Genomic DNA, 16,013 nt, shown 5'->3' on the forward strand with positions numbered 1-16,013 from the left:
ATTACAAGATACCAGGTTAGAATGTAAGGACTCCTTATCTTACAACGCTGATGTAATGCATTAAATTGATATTGAAATAAAAGCATTTTATCCCTTTAAATAAATGCCATGTTATGAAGGAGAGGGGCAGCAAAAGAACCCAGAGCGAGGTAGGCGGTTCCTTCTGTCACTCGTCATCCAATCATATATGCTATAGGGCGACGTGGAGGGCGGGGCCGGATTGCTCCTTCCACTGAGGTGCTACATCTGACAAGGCTGTTTGAAACCTCCTCGAATAACCATAACTGCATCGGATGGATCGCAGCAGGGAAGGGGAGGAGGGGGTGGTGGGGGGGAGATGTTGTGCTGTATCAAATTAACCCAGCCCCACATTGTGTTCAATTTACACCTGCTGGCCAACATAACCAAGAAAACGGTTGTTATTTGCTTCCTATTTTTTTTCCTGGGAGAAGAGGCCATTTGGTCATTTCGAGCAATCTTCTCCAGACTTCAAATCGGGGGCATTTTCTTTCTCACTCTACAAAGTCATCAGAGAGTATCGATTTGTTTGTGGCAATTGGTATTGACTGCTGCAGAGGCAGCTGTTGCTCTCTCCTTTTGGATTTAAAGGAACAGCATTGTTACATGATACATTGACGGTTTCAGTCCAACAAGATGCATTCAACAATTTATCAGATAAGTGGACAGGACACACACAGGACAAAACGCCAATTCTTGGTTAGAATAGAACAGTTGTGGAAAATACATCGCCTCACGAAAACGTTGTTGATATGAAATGGCAAGGAAGGTTTGATTTATATACTGTCAAAAGGGATATTTTCACATCCAATGTATTTTGCTACTTTGTCACCTCAATATGCACTTATGAGTTGGCTTTGCCCTTACAGGAGCACTGATGGTAATGGAAATCTTTCACAGAAACAAATATTGTTACCAAACACGAAAATCTCTTTTTTTTAAGAAGTAAAAATCATTTTCCTCAAACCCCCCATTCCCTCCACCCACGCCTCTGCCCCACACCAGAACAGTACCAAAGGCAAATGCAGGCCAAATTAAGCATCCTCATTATAAAAAACATACACAACTGCGTAAACCTTAAATCACACAAACATGTGTGCTTCCAACACAGTGCACGAACATCAAAGTGAAGATTTCAGTTGATTCTTGCTGACACCAGTGATGATTGCCTTACTGCGCACTTTGGCTGAGAGCTCTTTCTTCTAGGCAATGCGTCCGCTCTTTAGATGACATTGATTGTGCATGCGCCATCCTCTATTAGCTTTGACATCACAGTGCTGGGCCGCAGACTAGGTAATAGCCTTTTTTTTTGCTTTATATTATTGGCTGAGAAACAAGTGGATGGTTGTAAAATGAGTGTCCCCTTTAGTGATCAACGTGGGGATTTAATATTTGCCACAAATTTCCCAGGAATAATAATAATAACCAAATTAATCTAATCTACTTTGACACGTTTAATTTACCTAAAATGTAGTATTAAAACCGCTGTGTAAAATGTGTTAAACTGTCTAGTTTTTCATGTGTTCCTTTTCAATATGAAAACGTTAAGAGCCTGGATTCTAAGCAGCCCTTGAACTTAATACATTATAGTGGCCATTACTACGTGGTTAATCCATCCTTTATATGGCAAGTACAGTATGATGTTATTTAAAAGAATACTCCTTTGTCCATTACAGTAGAATGGCAAAATAAATTACACTGAATAATTAATAAGCTGTTGCTGGCTTTACGGTTATTGAAGCGTTTGGAGTTTTGACCGTCTCTGTTCCCTGGCTCAATGACGCAAAACCGTTTGCAGCGAGATCATTTATCTCTGTATGCGGGCGCGTAAAGAGAGCTGGGAGTAAAGGGAGAGCAATTACGCTTCTGATAATCATGTGGTCATAAAATCTGTCTCTCTCGACCGGACCTGTGCAAAACACTCCAATTATAATTTTTTAATGGGCAAGAATAAACTAAATCAGATGACACGGGAGGAACGTGACACTTGTTCTCTTTTTTTATTTTTTGCAAAGAAAAAAGGGGGGTGGGGTGCAGGGTGGTTGTAGTGGGGCTGGCCTTGTACCCATCTGTTAAGGACATGGTGGTCCCGGTCTCCCAGTCTCTTTTCACCGGACTGAGTGGCTGTTGGGGGGGGGGGGGTTAGTGTTCAGCTGGGCCAGACAAGGTCCAACGACATACGCTCACTTGCCAGGTCAGTGACACGCATAAGGGGGACCCCAGAACATCCCCCTAAAGTACAACCTTTCAGGACGCCTTCAAAAGGAATGCACTTTAGAATTAATAACAAGAAAGACAAGAACACAGAAAAGTCATTAAACAATAGTTTAAGTACATTTTCAAATATTAAGTGCTGTTTCTATATAAAAAATGTGGTAATTAAATTTGTTTCATACAATCTGAGAAAATACTTCGATTAAGCTTTCATTAATCTAAAATTGATTGATTTGACTATATAATAATGTTCACTATATGGAGGGGAAAGTCGATTGTTTTGATCACATTTTTATAAAACACAAGGATAAATCTATTTCTTGGCAACCGTCTAGATAATTAAACGAACAGCTTTAGAGAAAATGGGGGTCTTTCTCTGGTCAGAGTGGGTGACAAGAGCAGACCTCTTGTGTCAAGGACCGTTATTTATTTCAAGTTCAGGTTCAATCCATCACGATGTTGCCACCCCGACCTGTCCCAGAGCTAACACCACATCTTTAAACTTATTACAGCGTCCCACCTTCCCTGTATGATGATTGACGTTTCATGATCAGCGCGGCGAGGCGGGGTTACACCGTTTCCTTCTCCAATCATGTCTCGCGGGCGGGGTTTGGTCTCCATACTCTCGCTATGTGTCAGTTGCCAGTCCTGGGCTAAACAAAAGCGGCGGATAGTACCAAGGCAATCAAACCTGTGCAGAGGATATTCAAAAACCTGCTGCAGACGCGTAAGAGCCTTCGAAGAAAAAAGTCCACGTTTTCCACAAGCTTCAGCCATCGTTGTTACTCGGGATTAGCACTCATATTTAAAGTTGAACCTGAATTTTTCTTTGCAGAGCAGGAGTGGCTAAAAGCAACAGCAGCAGTTCAGATCAGATTTCACTCAGACCAGCTGGGAGACAGCAAGACCAGGTTTTTTTGTTGCCTCTACTCCTTTCCCTCTCTGGTCCAAGGAGAGCACAGAGGGAGCGAGAGAGGGAGAGAGACGGACTGAGATCCAAAGGAATTTTCTCGGGATATTCCTTTAGCCCGAGAGAGAAGCGTGGTTGTCAAGCGGGAGTGAGGCAAAGAAGAAGGCTGAGATGGACGAACAACCGCGGTTGATGCACTCTCACGGAGTGGGCATGGCCGGACACCCCGGCCTTTCTCAGCATATGCAGGATGGAACTGGAGGGACTGACGGAGACGGAAGAAAACAGGACATTGGAGACATTTTACAGCAAATCATGACCATAACTGACCAAAGTCTGGACGAAGCGCAGGCCAGGTAAGCGCCCATTCGAGAGATGCCGTGTCGCTACTCCATGTTTGTCATAGCCAGCTAGCTACATTTCTTAAGTGACATTTCTCAGTGAATGCTGAAATGAGCAATTACGACTGGATAATTATGGACCCTAAAACAATTAGCCAACGTTTACCAGCTAGGATCAATTTATACCCACCCCCTAGTCCCACAGTCGCCCGCCACTCGCTCCCCCTCCAACTGCACTAAATACCAATAAGTAGCTAGATGGCTACGTTTTAAAACAATATTGACAAATATTTCAAATAATTTCGAAAAACTGGACAAACTTTTAGAAACACTGGTAGATAGGAATGGTTCGTAGCTATATGACAGTTTTGTTGCTGTTTTCCTGCGAGGTAGGCTACTTATCTTCTCAGTTTCCTGTCATTTCACATTTAGCTACAAATGAGATTACACATTGCGCGCTACATATAACGGGTGCGTGTAGCTGCGGGGATTATTCATTTACGTCCCATTGATATTTAGTTTAAATAAACCATATTGCGCTGGGCTGACGATTCATATGGAAAAAGGAATACATTTACTTAGTGACCGAGTTGTAAACAGTACTGTCAGCGATTTAGGAACGTAGGTATAGTAACAATGTATCAAAAATAGATACGAGACCTTTTTGCCTTGTGAAAAAAAATTAACATAAACGGTATATCGCGGTTTTATCGAACGCCATAGTATTTTTGAATGAATTTAACACCACTATATTGTATTGCCATTTATTGCAGTAAATCAAGAAAAGAGATCGGGTATTAGTTTTATGTTGTAACACGTGCGCAGTTGGCCTCGTACATTGTTTACAGATAACGCAGTCAATGTACTCTTAAAATAAACTGAGCACACTAAAAATGCCTTAAGTTATTTGGCCACGACAAAACACACACTCTATATTTGTTTTGTTTTTTAATCTGAAACCTGTTTTAAAATTAAAGTGATTGTTTATTTTTGTGTAGCTTTCGTTTATGTTTGATTTAGAAAAAAAATACTACTACTACTACAAAATGCTAACCAATGAAGGTTAAATATAGGCATTATACTTGCTCTTGTTTTGTTAGAGTAGGACTGAACATGGACTATTTATATTTAAAACGGAAAAGACGTAGACATGCTATATTTACTAACGATGAATAATATAAAAGCCCATCATAACAAACCATGCCATAATGCAGGACTTAACCAAGAAAAAAAAAAAAAAAAAGTAATAAAAATATTAGAATCTAAATGAACGTGTTCTGTAGTCTTAGGTTCTTCTCATATTCAGATGTTGTGTGTGTGTGTGTGTGTTCGTGTTTGTGTGTGTTACCTCAAAATTACTGTACCTAATAATTCTTTGGTCAATGTAATTTACAAGTGTTGTTGTCAAAAATGGATGCACAACACCACAGAGTTTTTTTTGGCAATGGCCACTTCTACAGAATTCTTCTTATTATTATTGTGTTTTATTTTATGTCTTATTACTTATTCTTTCCTTACATCATTTGGGTAAGCAAGTTTGCTGTGAAGTGATATTTTGATTTTAAACTTTGCTGTGACACGTCCCATAAAAATAATGTATCTACTGCAATTCATTATTGGAGTATGTGCAAATATTTGATATACTGTAAAAATGCTAGTGCCTTCCATTGTATATATTATGGCTGCCACTGCTGACATTCTTACCTTGACTATGAAAACTCAGATATGCTATCATTTCAAATATTGTATTTTAAAGTCCGTTAAGTGTGGATACCTGTTGTATTTTAGGAAACACGCACTGAATTGCCATAGAATGAAGCCAGCTCTCTTCAACGTCTTATGCGAAATTAAAGAAAAAACAGGTAAACAAACAGCTTGTATTTATTATTCATTAAGCCATTTGTCTTTTGTTTCTTTTAAGCACATTCATCATTTTAACAAGAATGTTGACCATATTTTGTTCCATAAACATTTCCAGTGTTGTCTTGTGATTTGAAATGTGAAATAATTTTTGCATTGTTTTGAATGTTTTTTTTTTCTTTTTATGATCAAGATACTAATTTCCAAAATTTGGCTCATAATTTAAAACATATTAATATCTATGGTTATAAATATCTACTGTCATGATTAGATTTGTTTTTATGTTGGTTGCTTTAAGGGGGGTGTGGGTTGTGGGGGGGCGGTATTACATGTTTATTAAATTCCGTAATTTTTTAACAGAAGATTCAATTACTGCAGACTGCGAAACTTTTAAGTGCTTTGGCTATTATTTAGGCTACATGCAGCTCTAAAGACCGCGTGGCTGACGTTGTTGACAACACAGGACAGAAATGTCACGGTGTATCAGGGAAAAAGTGAGGTACGCTGTTGACATCCTACTGATGAGGCTTTAGCACCTCTGCGCTTCTAACCTGAAATCCAAAACAAGCACATCTTTCATTTTGCATCGAGGCAGTGCTTTCTGCCTTTTTCATTCTTTGTGGTGGCGGTCTTCACTTGGGGGAAAAAAAAAGAAGAAGCAGAACGTAGATCATGCTGCCGGTGCATCGCTGCCCTCGACGTCTCTATTGTAATGCAGCAAATATGGATATCTATCGCTGTCTTTTTCTAATGCCGCGCGGAGGAAAAATATGATGGCAACAGAGGTGTTATCCTTGACAGAGGTGAACCGAAATAAATTCTGTGCAAATAGACTGTGGTGGGGATGCAGCTGTGGCTGATGCGCCCAAAAAAAAAAAAACCGTGCGTTGACGGGGCTCGTTATTTGCGGTTAGGTCCGTGCGGTGCACGATTCCCGAATCGGCCGTTCCCTTCGGGGGGAACGACGGAACCCCGTTATTGCTGAGGCGCTCTGAGGCGCTTTGGTATTTTCCGAGGGTCGGCCGCCGTTTGCTTTGCGGCCTGCTTCTTTTTCCGCCGGCGTGGCGGTTTCGGCGGGACACGGTGACATTTGTCGATCGGAACGCGGAAGCGGAAGGCCGAGGGATGCCTGAAATTTACCTTTTGAGCCCCTCCTGGGTTAGGCCGCGTTCCTCGCGGCGCGCTGGTGAGCTCCTCGGGGCCGCTCTTTCCTCCGTTGCCTGGAGCTGTGTGCTCTGTATTCTCATCCCTTGTAAACCAGTGGAAACTTGACCTTTTGTTCACAGCGCTGTTTGACTATGTTATTAAATGGAACCTGGCTGGAGCACTGTGTGTATTCTTGGGCTGTAGCTTACGTGTATGTTATGAATGGGGGTTATGTGCATGTTTCTGTGTGTGTGTGTGTGTGTGTGTGTGTGTGTGTGCGTGCACTTGCATGTATGTGTATGTATGTCTGCGTGGTAGAGGCGGCATATTGGTATTACATAAACATTTGGCAAATTTTGTTTCCAAACTACCATGTTTATGCTCCCTGTATACCCTGTTGTTCAAACACAGCGGTGCAAATGATATTATATTTTAAAATAGATTGCTGTTTTAACATGGTGAAAATCATGGCAACTTTAAGGCCTGGGCCCGATGCGGTATCTCCTGTGAGTTTCATGATCGCTAACCGCCACATGAAATGAAAGCGAATGGAGGCTAAGTAACGGAGATAATATCTTCTCCCTAATTAGCCCCAAAGCGTAATTTGCTGAGATTCATTCATTTCGTTGCTCCGAGGCAACTGGCTCTGGGCCCACCGCTAAAAGCTGCTGTATTAGCATGGCGTTTTATTGAACACCCCCACCGCCGCCCCCCCCGCCCCCTTTCCCCCCCGTCCCCCCCTTAACCCCCTCCTTCTTGAGCCGTGAATCGACTACTGTCTCAGGAGAGCGGGGGGCCTTCGCGCCTGTGGAGTTTCTCCTCTCTTTCTGTTGTTTTGCGCGGTTCTTGGAGGAGCGTATGAGTTATGCCTGGTGCTGCTCTCCCCGGCTTCTCCCTGGGTTCAACCAGAGTTCGTATCTGGACGAAGAACAAAGTGATTTGGACCTTTTCCTGACGGTTCACCCTGGCTTCTCTCCCTCTGTTGGCAACCAGCGATCGGGGGGCTATGAGTATTGGGGGGGGTGAGGTTCCATTTTGTTTAGTCTTAAAAAAATTTTTATAAATAAATAAATGGAATAAAAAGGTAACTGGGGGCTGTGAGTATAGGGGTATTCTGTTTTGTTCATCGTCCTAAGAAAAAGAGGTGGAAAATGTGTAGAGGAGTTTTGAATTAGTTTGTGGTTATTATGTTTATTTAGCTCCGCCACTACATGGGTTTGCATTCTGGCTGGTGTGGGGGGGTGGGGGGCATCCTTGCACTTGGCTTGTAGAGATAAAAGCCCTGTGGGGCACTCTCTTTCACTTTAGAGTTGAGACCCCCATCCAGGTTTTGTCTTGCAAGACAACTGTAGCCCAGCTTTTGTTGAAGGCAGTTGTTTTGAGTGATTTAGATCATTAGAAGAACCACGTCTATATGCCACAGTGCTTTGTGATTTACCGTTCCTGGTGTTAAAGCCAAAGATGTCATCTTACTATCAAAATGTTGAGAGTACAACCAGTTCTGTGTAGTCCTGTGATGTTCTAGCTGTCACACTGTGATCGAATAATGCATTTCATTCTTAAATAAACTGTATTAAAAGTGGTGATTACAGGATAAAGAAAGAGGTGTGCATTATACAGCTAGCTATCATGCTAAAAAACTACATTATATATACACTTCAATATCTAGCAATATTATATTAGCTAGATAAAATACTAGTTAATAAAAGTGGATTAGCTAGGTAGTTAGTTACGCAAATGGAATCAGTTGGCTCTTAAATGGATCTATTTTCTATAGATGCTTCTTCTACTTATAACTCATGAATTTATAAATAAAATGGCGATTCAATTACTATAAGTGAACTGAAAGTTGTATCCAAACTTTACTTTTGCAGAAATACATTTCTGGTTGTTAAATTGAGATGTGCTTGACAAGCTATGTGTCAGTCCTTTGATTTTGTCCTTTTAAATATTTTTTATTAAATGTGCCTTCCACTCTTAATCCATGAATCTAGAAATAAAACAGCAATTCAGTGCATGGAAGAGGCCTGAGAGTTATATTAAAACTGTTTTTCACAATGTAACTTAATAAGAAAATACTGTTTTGTTCTTATAACCAAACCGTACGCTTCCACAGCTTGGTTTAAAAAAAAAAAAAAAAAAAGTCTCTTTTGTTAAACTATGACTTGCATCGCTTGGCCGGCTGCCAAAATTACTGAAAAGTCAAGACAAGTTTACTGTGGAAGGAGGCGGTGTCCTTATTTTTCTTGGCCTCTGACCACTGTGGTTGAAAATGGTCAAATTCTCCAGTCGTCTCCATGTTTAAGTGAGAGAAATGTTTCCCTGCCTTCATTTCAGTTTCAGTTTATTGTCAGCGCTAAGCCCAGATTTCTCATCTGCTGCGTGTTTTGTTTTTGAATAAGAAATATTTATGAAAAAACACTGCCGCATATTTATTGCTATTTTTGGGCACCTCAAAGATTTGCTCTGGGGATTTCAAATGCATGTATCGCTCCGTTTTTGTGTGTAATCTTCAGTGTCTCAAAGACACATTTCATGTATTATTTTAGGCTTGGTAAGCTTTCTGATGTAGGTTCAAAGCCCACTTAAAGTGCACCGAGGGTATTCTCTGAAAAATGAGTGCCAGTTCACTGTACTTTTATCGTTTTACATTTATGTATTGGTTGGAGTTGAAATTTTATTCATTTACACGGAAAGATTTATTAGGGTGTTGAAAGTAAAACCCACGGAAAATGTTTGGTTGGACAAGCCAAGTATGAAGAGGCTGACCTTTACAAGGCTCAAGGCCGGTTTAATACTTTAATACACTTTCTCAGGGTTTATTATATTTTTTGAAGATCCCTCGTTATTCTTTAATACTTCCTTCATCATTACCCTTTGAATGACAGTTGCAGCCACGTGCTGTACACTGATGCGTGACTGAAAATATCAGTCAGTTCCGTACGAAACGCAATGTTAATATTTACCTGCAAGTGCCGCATTATATTATTTCGGAATTCATATCTGTGTCGTGCCAGGTTTCAATCCCTCTTCATAATTTAAGGGCTGCATTTTTACACTGTACAGGCGATGCTGAAGTTATTCTCCAAACCGAGAGAGAAAGGGAGAAAGAGAGAGAGAGAGAGAGAGAAAATGACTCAAAGTTGCCGCTGACATTTACTGGAAATGTGCTGAGCACAGTGTGAAATGGGAACAGCGATTTTTGTCAGTTCTTTTTATATTTTTTAAAGACTCAGCCACTCTCCCCAGTTTTACATTGTTGCGGCCGGGTCCCTGGCGGCTTGCAAAGGAGCGGCCATTAAATCTGCAGCCCGCATGTTCGGGGTGGGGGGGGGGTGTGGGGGGGCGAGGGGGGGCTTGGGGGGACTTTTGGGGGAGGGGGGGGGGTAGGGGGTAGCTGTGCTGTGTGACTGAAAGGGCTCCACAAGTTTGCCGCATCATGACCCCCCCAGTGTCACCAGACCAGCCGAGGAGCGTGGCAGACCAGTCCCTGCCTGCTTCCACTTTCACTCTTTCTCACAATCTCATAAAATCATTTCTGCAACTAAAGAGGAAAAAAGTGCCGCTTTTAGAAAGGACTCCTTTGAATATACAATGTTTCGAGACTGTATACTATAAAGCTGTTGCGTGGAAGGGGAAACGTATAGCCTGGAAATGCCTCGACATTGATCATTATTTTGTTTTTGATGCTGCAGGCTTATAATTTGATGGATTGCTTTGATATTTCCAGTACAGTGATGTTGAGGCAGACGATGCGTTTGTGGCGGGGAGTTTATTCAAAGCGGATAAATGCTGAGCCGCTAACAACAGACGGAAGATGACTTGCGAAGCTCGCGTAGCGTGAACCTTTTCGCTCGCTGGCTGAGTTCTGAGAAGCCAGCGTGAAGAATCTCGGTAATCCAAGTCGAAATGTCACCACGCGAAGAAGCCGAACGTCTTTCGGTGTGCGTGCGGAGCGCCGGTCGGATTCTGAGAAGAGCACTTTTGGGGTGAGGGTTGGGGCGGGGGGAGGGGAGCGGTGGATGTGGGGGTGGAAGGTGGCAGGTCGTGGTCCGTTTTCTCTTCCAGCTTGGCGGGCCCCCTCGTTGTCGACGAGCTGGCGGGACATGGCGCGTTGACCGGCGACCCCTTTGGCTGCCCAATCCCAGCCCCCCCAGCCCCCTCCCTCGCCCCCCCGCGTCGCCCCGGCTCTCCTCTGGAGCAGCTGACAGCTCGGGCAGCGGAGAATGCCAACCCCAAGCAAACCAGGCCCTGAACTCCTGACCCGCTCTGTGTATTTTTACTGAGACAGGCGGAGTGATGCGGACTGGAGCATGGCGCAGTATAAACAAGCACGCCGGCGTATATCAGCCCCGCGGAAAGGAGGAGGAAGGAACACTTTATTTAAGCCAAGGCTCTGTTTTTGTCTTCTCCAGACACGGCACCCCCCCCCCCCCCCCACCACTACCACCACGTCTTACTGCGCAGTTTCATTCCAAACATGTTCTGATGTTTTCCGGCTGAAAGGAGTGCAGAATTCCACCAGGAGTCAGGCTTATTTATTTTACCTAGGTGTGCGTTTGCGTTCTCTGTATGTTTTTTGTGTGTGACTTGTGGGTGTGCGTCTGTACGTGTGAATGCAGACTGTGTGTGTGTGTGTGTGTATCTTTGCGTGTTTGCGTGTCTGTGTGGTATGTGTGTACAGTGCACTGTGTGTGTACAGTATGCATGTCTTTCTGGACCCCTCGGAGTTGGGAACGTTGGCATGCACAGGTTAGCTCAGTGGGTAAGAGAAGCCAGACAGCAGATTTTTACATATGTGGGTGTCAGGTTTCAGGCCTGTACACTCTCTCTCCCTCCATCTCCACTGAGGCAGCCTTGTCTCAAGGCCCGGTTTTATGAAGAGAATGGTTTCCCATTTTTACTTTCTTAAGTTCATATCCACTTTATGGAAGTTGTCGAGATTTACTGGAATTGAACACTAAAAAAGAACATTGTCCTGCTTGTGAAGTGGCCTTCAGTATTCAGACTTACGGTTCACCATGTGACATTCACTATGCAACTGTATGGATTTAATGATTTGTAAAATTATGACACTGCTTTTTTGAGTTGAAAATCATGAACAGCTTTTAAAATGGACTAATAACATTGGTTTGGAAAATTACATAGGCCTGAGTTTTGAAGTTTTTATTGTTTGACTAGCCATAGTTAACTGGCATTAGGGACTAGGGGCAGTGTATTGTGACTTTCTCCACTTGTTGGCACTGCTGCTCCCTGCCTGGGTAATGTTATGAAGCCTTGTGGACATGAGCTGGGGTGGAGCCAGACTGTCCAAAAATATACTCTGACTAATCACTCCCTCCCCCCCCCCCCAAGAGATTGGGCCTGGCAACCTCCATGACCTCCTGCCCCACGGCGCTGCTTGGATTATTTATATAGAACAAACATGACGAAGGGAGCACTCCAACTTTGCGTCACCGTTTTAAATCTTACTGAATTTAAAGGGGGCGGGGGGGGGGGGGCGGGATGGCAGCGGTAAATTTCAGAAGTTGCGCATCTCAGATTTCTGTGGTGTGGGTTCTGGAGAGAACCTCACCAGCGTTTTGGCGGAGGGACACGTGTGCTGGAGTCACCAGGTGTTGGTGTCCGAAACTGAGGGCACATGCTGAAGCTGTGGACGATCCTAAAGGCCTTGTTCTCCCTAACTGCCTCTCCTTCCAGTTACAAATCAATGAGAATTTAACTTTCTTGCATTTTAATTGTAAAACAAAGCTGCAGACAAAGCTGGATCCAGCCCTGTCTACAGAACCAGTGTGTGTCCTTTGAAGGAAGTCTTTGTTTTTAATGGGAGGTGATTCGGAACTTGGAAGGGCTTTCTGTTGCTTTTAAATGTATTGTGCTGTAGATCTGTGTCCTGCTGTTAGAAGACTACAGAGGCCTGTCCTTTGGAAGCATTTAGCACATGGGACGCTTTGCCAGTAGGCGTAGTTGATGACTTTGTGTGTGTTTGGGCATTCGTGGAAGTACATCACAGGTGAACATAAACACATCCGGCATTACTGAGGTGCTGAGCAGGGGATCAAAAGGCGCACCTTTGCTTTTCGTGGAACTTCGCATGAATTTCTAGCTCCAATTGAGATGAATTGAACTGAAAATAATGAGGTGAAATATCGATCATTTCTTCGGGAAATACCCTCGGAGCTCTTTGCTGATGGGAGGAAGGGAATTTAACCAGGATTAAAACTGAATTACCCTGCCAGATGCTCCAGCCTGGTTCTTTCTCCAGCCTTCCCCCCCGAAACAGTGAGATTCTGGGCTTATGGTTCGGAGTACCTTAGTATCCCAGAGTTCCATTCAAAAACATTGGGAACGGGAAGCTGAAAAATCTGAGAAATTTTAAATGCTGACCCATCTCACCTGTTTTCCATGACTCAGTCAAGACTACAGCTGAAGCAGCCCAGGTACTTAACAATGGTCTCTTTCATATGTGTGTACCTGCTGAGCTAATTCTGTCTTCAGGCAAATCCCTTTGAATGTGCCCTTGTTTGTCATAGCCACAGTTCCTGTTTCACAAATCCCCCCGGTGAAAAACTGTAAGGCCGTGTCTCCTTTGAACACAGAAGCTGAGATTTACCAAAAAAGTTTGCTAAAATAAAGGTTTATTTTTACTCAGAATATTTTTTTCCCATCGGCCATTCGCTGTCCACCCCCATGGCCAGTGTATTGTGAAATATTACAGTATTTAAAGAGTTACTGTGTTTTTTTCCACAGAAGTTTATGAACGCGTTCTGTAAATCATAATAAATATATTGTGTAGTTGTAAAATTGGAAATCATGCATTCCTCCATTTTGAGAACTCGGAGGGAGACTTCTTGAGAAAGTAGTTTCTGTTCATTTTTGGCGGTTATTGTTGTTGCTGATGTCAGGAGCGTCCTGATTAATCCCTTCTTTATTCCCGAGAACAATTAGCTGCAGTTTGACAATGCTGCTGTGGAGTCTAAGGAGAGAGCCTTTTTAATTAGCATTGCCTTTCAAAGGACGGAGCCATTATGCATTGTTTTCATATTCAGTACTCGAACAATGGCGCCGGTTGGGGAGGGGGGGGAGGTGCAAGCTTTTGATTTCCTCCTCTATTAATACAACTATTTATAGTTGGTGAGTGTCACAGTAATTGGCTTCATGAAAAACGGATGAAGGGGGGAAAAAAACTGGATGAAGGGGGGAGGGGGGGGGGGGGCGGAACACTGGAGGAAGGACTTGGTATTTTTCCCTGCTGATTTTCAAGACTTTTTTTGGGGAAGATGTGCACAGGGGCTTGGAGCTCAAAATTCAAGCCATCTGGAGTCAAAGTACAATTAGCTGCAATATATCATTTGGTTCTGGGTGACCTCAGCTCTTATGATTTTACAGCTTCATTTTGCATTTGGAGGGAGGAGGCCTATTCCACTGTGATATTTTTCATGTTAAGTTTATGTTATTAATGTGCCTATTATTTGGTTCCAGTAGGCTAGTTATTTGTTTAGACTTCACTACATACAGAGACACTGTCTTATAATACTTCAAAGACAGAATACCTTTCCAGAATATCCAAAAAAAAAAAAAAATTCAAGGCACATTTTTTCATTCTTAGGAAAAATAATGAAAAGAACTCTTCTCTCTAGTCTGGATGAAAAGATGACAAAAAAGCTTTTTAAAAATGTCTTACAGTGGTCTGTACATATTTAACGATTTTTAGTGTGGTGGAGCAGAGTAATTACACATTAATGGCTTCTTTTTTGTGGAAAACCACAGCTTAATATGCCTTTTTTTCCCTGCTGCCTGTGTCTGGAGTATCAGGTTCCACATTGGGGAGATGGTCCATTTCCTCATTTGAGTTGTAGCGTGATACCATGTTTTTTTTTTCTTGAGTGAAATGGTGTCTTGCAGAGGTCAGCAGAACAGTGGTTGATGCTGGTGAAGTGAGCTCAATATAATTTTAAATAAAAGTATTTTAAATTTTAATTTCAAGTATAGAATAATAAAGATTTTTTTCTGGTGTAAAAAAGAGAATAATGGATATTTGGTGGGCTTGTTGAGTGTACTACTTAATTTGATCTACAGAACGGAATGCATTTTAAAATCATAATTATCACAAGGTAGATACTTCATACATAGTATTTTTTAAAGACAAGAACGCCTACATACCTTATTAACCTCTTATTATAGGTCTTATGCCTGTCCTCTTATAGACCTTCTCAAACAAACATCTGTATGTCAGCCAGTTTAGAGACCACAGGATAGTTACCGCAGTTCTAAATGCTGCTGACATATATACTGTAAGTTAATTAAAACGCTGCATTGGTTCTTTAATGGGTTTGTCCAGGGACTGAGTGAATGACGATGAGGTGAGGAAGGAGACAGAAAAGTGACGTGTTTTGATTTGTAACTGTCCACCGCAGCACTTTGAAATGAACGTAAGGCTGAGAGTCACGGCCAAATGGAATTCAGACGGTTCATTTTTGATGAAGAGTTCGCCACGGAATATACTTATGACTGCATCGCTGCCAAACACCGGTCTGTTATCCAAATACTTTCCTTTTAAGGCTGGGAATAATAAGTCTGTCGGTCTGCGCGTTGGCTTAAAAAAATATGCAAAATGCTGCCGAAACAGTTTTTTTTTTGATGGACCTAGACTTTGTACTGATGGCTATCTCTACAAAAATGAATCTGTATCTACTAGATTATGACATAGCAGACAAACCATTGATGCTTTGTGTGTAGGCTACTCGCTGGTTTTCTTCAGATCAGGAGCAGCTAAGATAAATGTAGGCAGTTACATTGACCTTATGAAACTATTCAAAACTGTCATTCCTCTATATGGGACTGGCCCTTTGGATGTCAGTAGCTGTCTGTATTCAGTCAGCTAGCTGGCTTGATGCCATTAGCAAATGAAGAATATTTCACAAATTCCCATTGCTTAATGTTTCTTTTCCCATTTTAACGTACCCAAATTTATAATAATAATAATCTCATGGTCTTAATTAGCATTTTGCAAGCCGGCAGTATTAAATTAAGTCGGTTGGCTATAATTTAGCCTAAAACAAAACATGTATTTAGGGGCTGTTTTGATTAATTTTCTAGTGTCATAAATGAATTATTGCGTGGAATCTCTGATGAGGCATCGGTGTTTTGACAGTTGCCAAAGCGACAGTTGTACTTCCTTGTTAATGAATTTATATGGTCTGCTCAATAGTTGAAAAGCGGTACAGCCAAAAGAGGGCTACGCTAGCTTTCACCGCGGAGCAGCTCGTTTATGTAGTGTTGGCATGTTTAATGAAAGCTAATCCTGCCATAAAAACGTGCAGTTTTACGGAGCCACGTGTCTGTCCTAATTTCTCCAGAGCGTTAGAAGCTGGACGGCCTCTCGGTAGCAGTGCGAGTTGAACTTCGTGCTGTCGAGCCTGCTTCCTCCGCGTCGCAAGCAGCATGCAGCGGCTACCCCTTCGGAGCTTTTCTCTGTCAGCTTGGATCGGCGGTGGTTTTCATTCTGCGTGTAAAATTACAAA

General features: G+C 42.3%; 1 protein-coding gene across 2 annotated transcripts in view; it reads left to right on the forward strand.

Annotated features, from left to right (window-relative positions):
• Positions 1 to 2,871: 2,871 nt before the first annotated feature.
• LOC135258361 (pre-B-cell leukemia transcription factor 1) overlaps positions 2,872 to 16,013 on the forward strand; it is a 75,809-nt gene continuing 62,667 nt past the window's right edge. The window contains exons 1-2 of one of the 2 annotated variants that reach the window (XM_064341824.1): positions 2,872 to 3,498; positions 5,272 to 5,345. In XM_064341824.1, the coding sequence (XP_064197894.1) occupies positions 3,314 to 3,498; positions 5,272 to 5,345 (259 nt within the window). In that variant the 5' untranslated portion in view covers positions 2,872 to 3,313. The remainder of the gene's footprint in view (positions 3,499 to 5,271; positions 5,346 to 16,013) is intronic. The other variant, XM_064341825.1, reaches the window with a different exon arrangement.

The sequence above is a fragment of the Anguilla rostrata genome, chromosome 6 (genome assembly GCF_018555375.3).
Source record: "Anguilla rostrata isolate EN2019 chromosome 6, ASM1855537v3, whole genome shotgun sequence".
Lineage (NCBI taxonomy): Eukaryota > Metazoa > Chordata > Actinopteri > Anguilliformes > Anguillidae > Anguilla > Anguilla rostrata.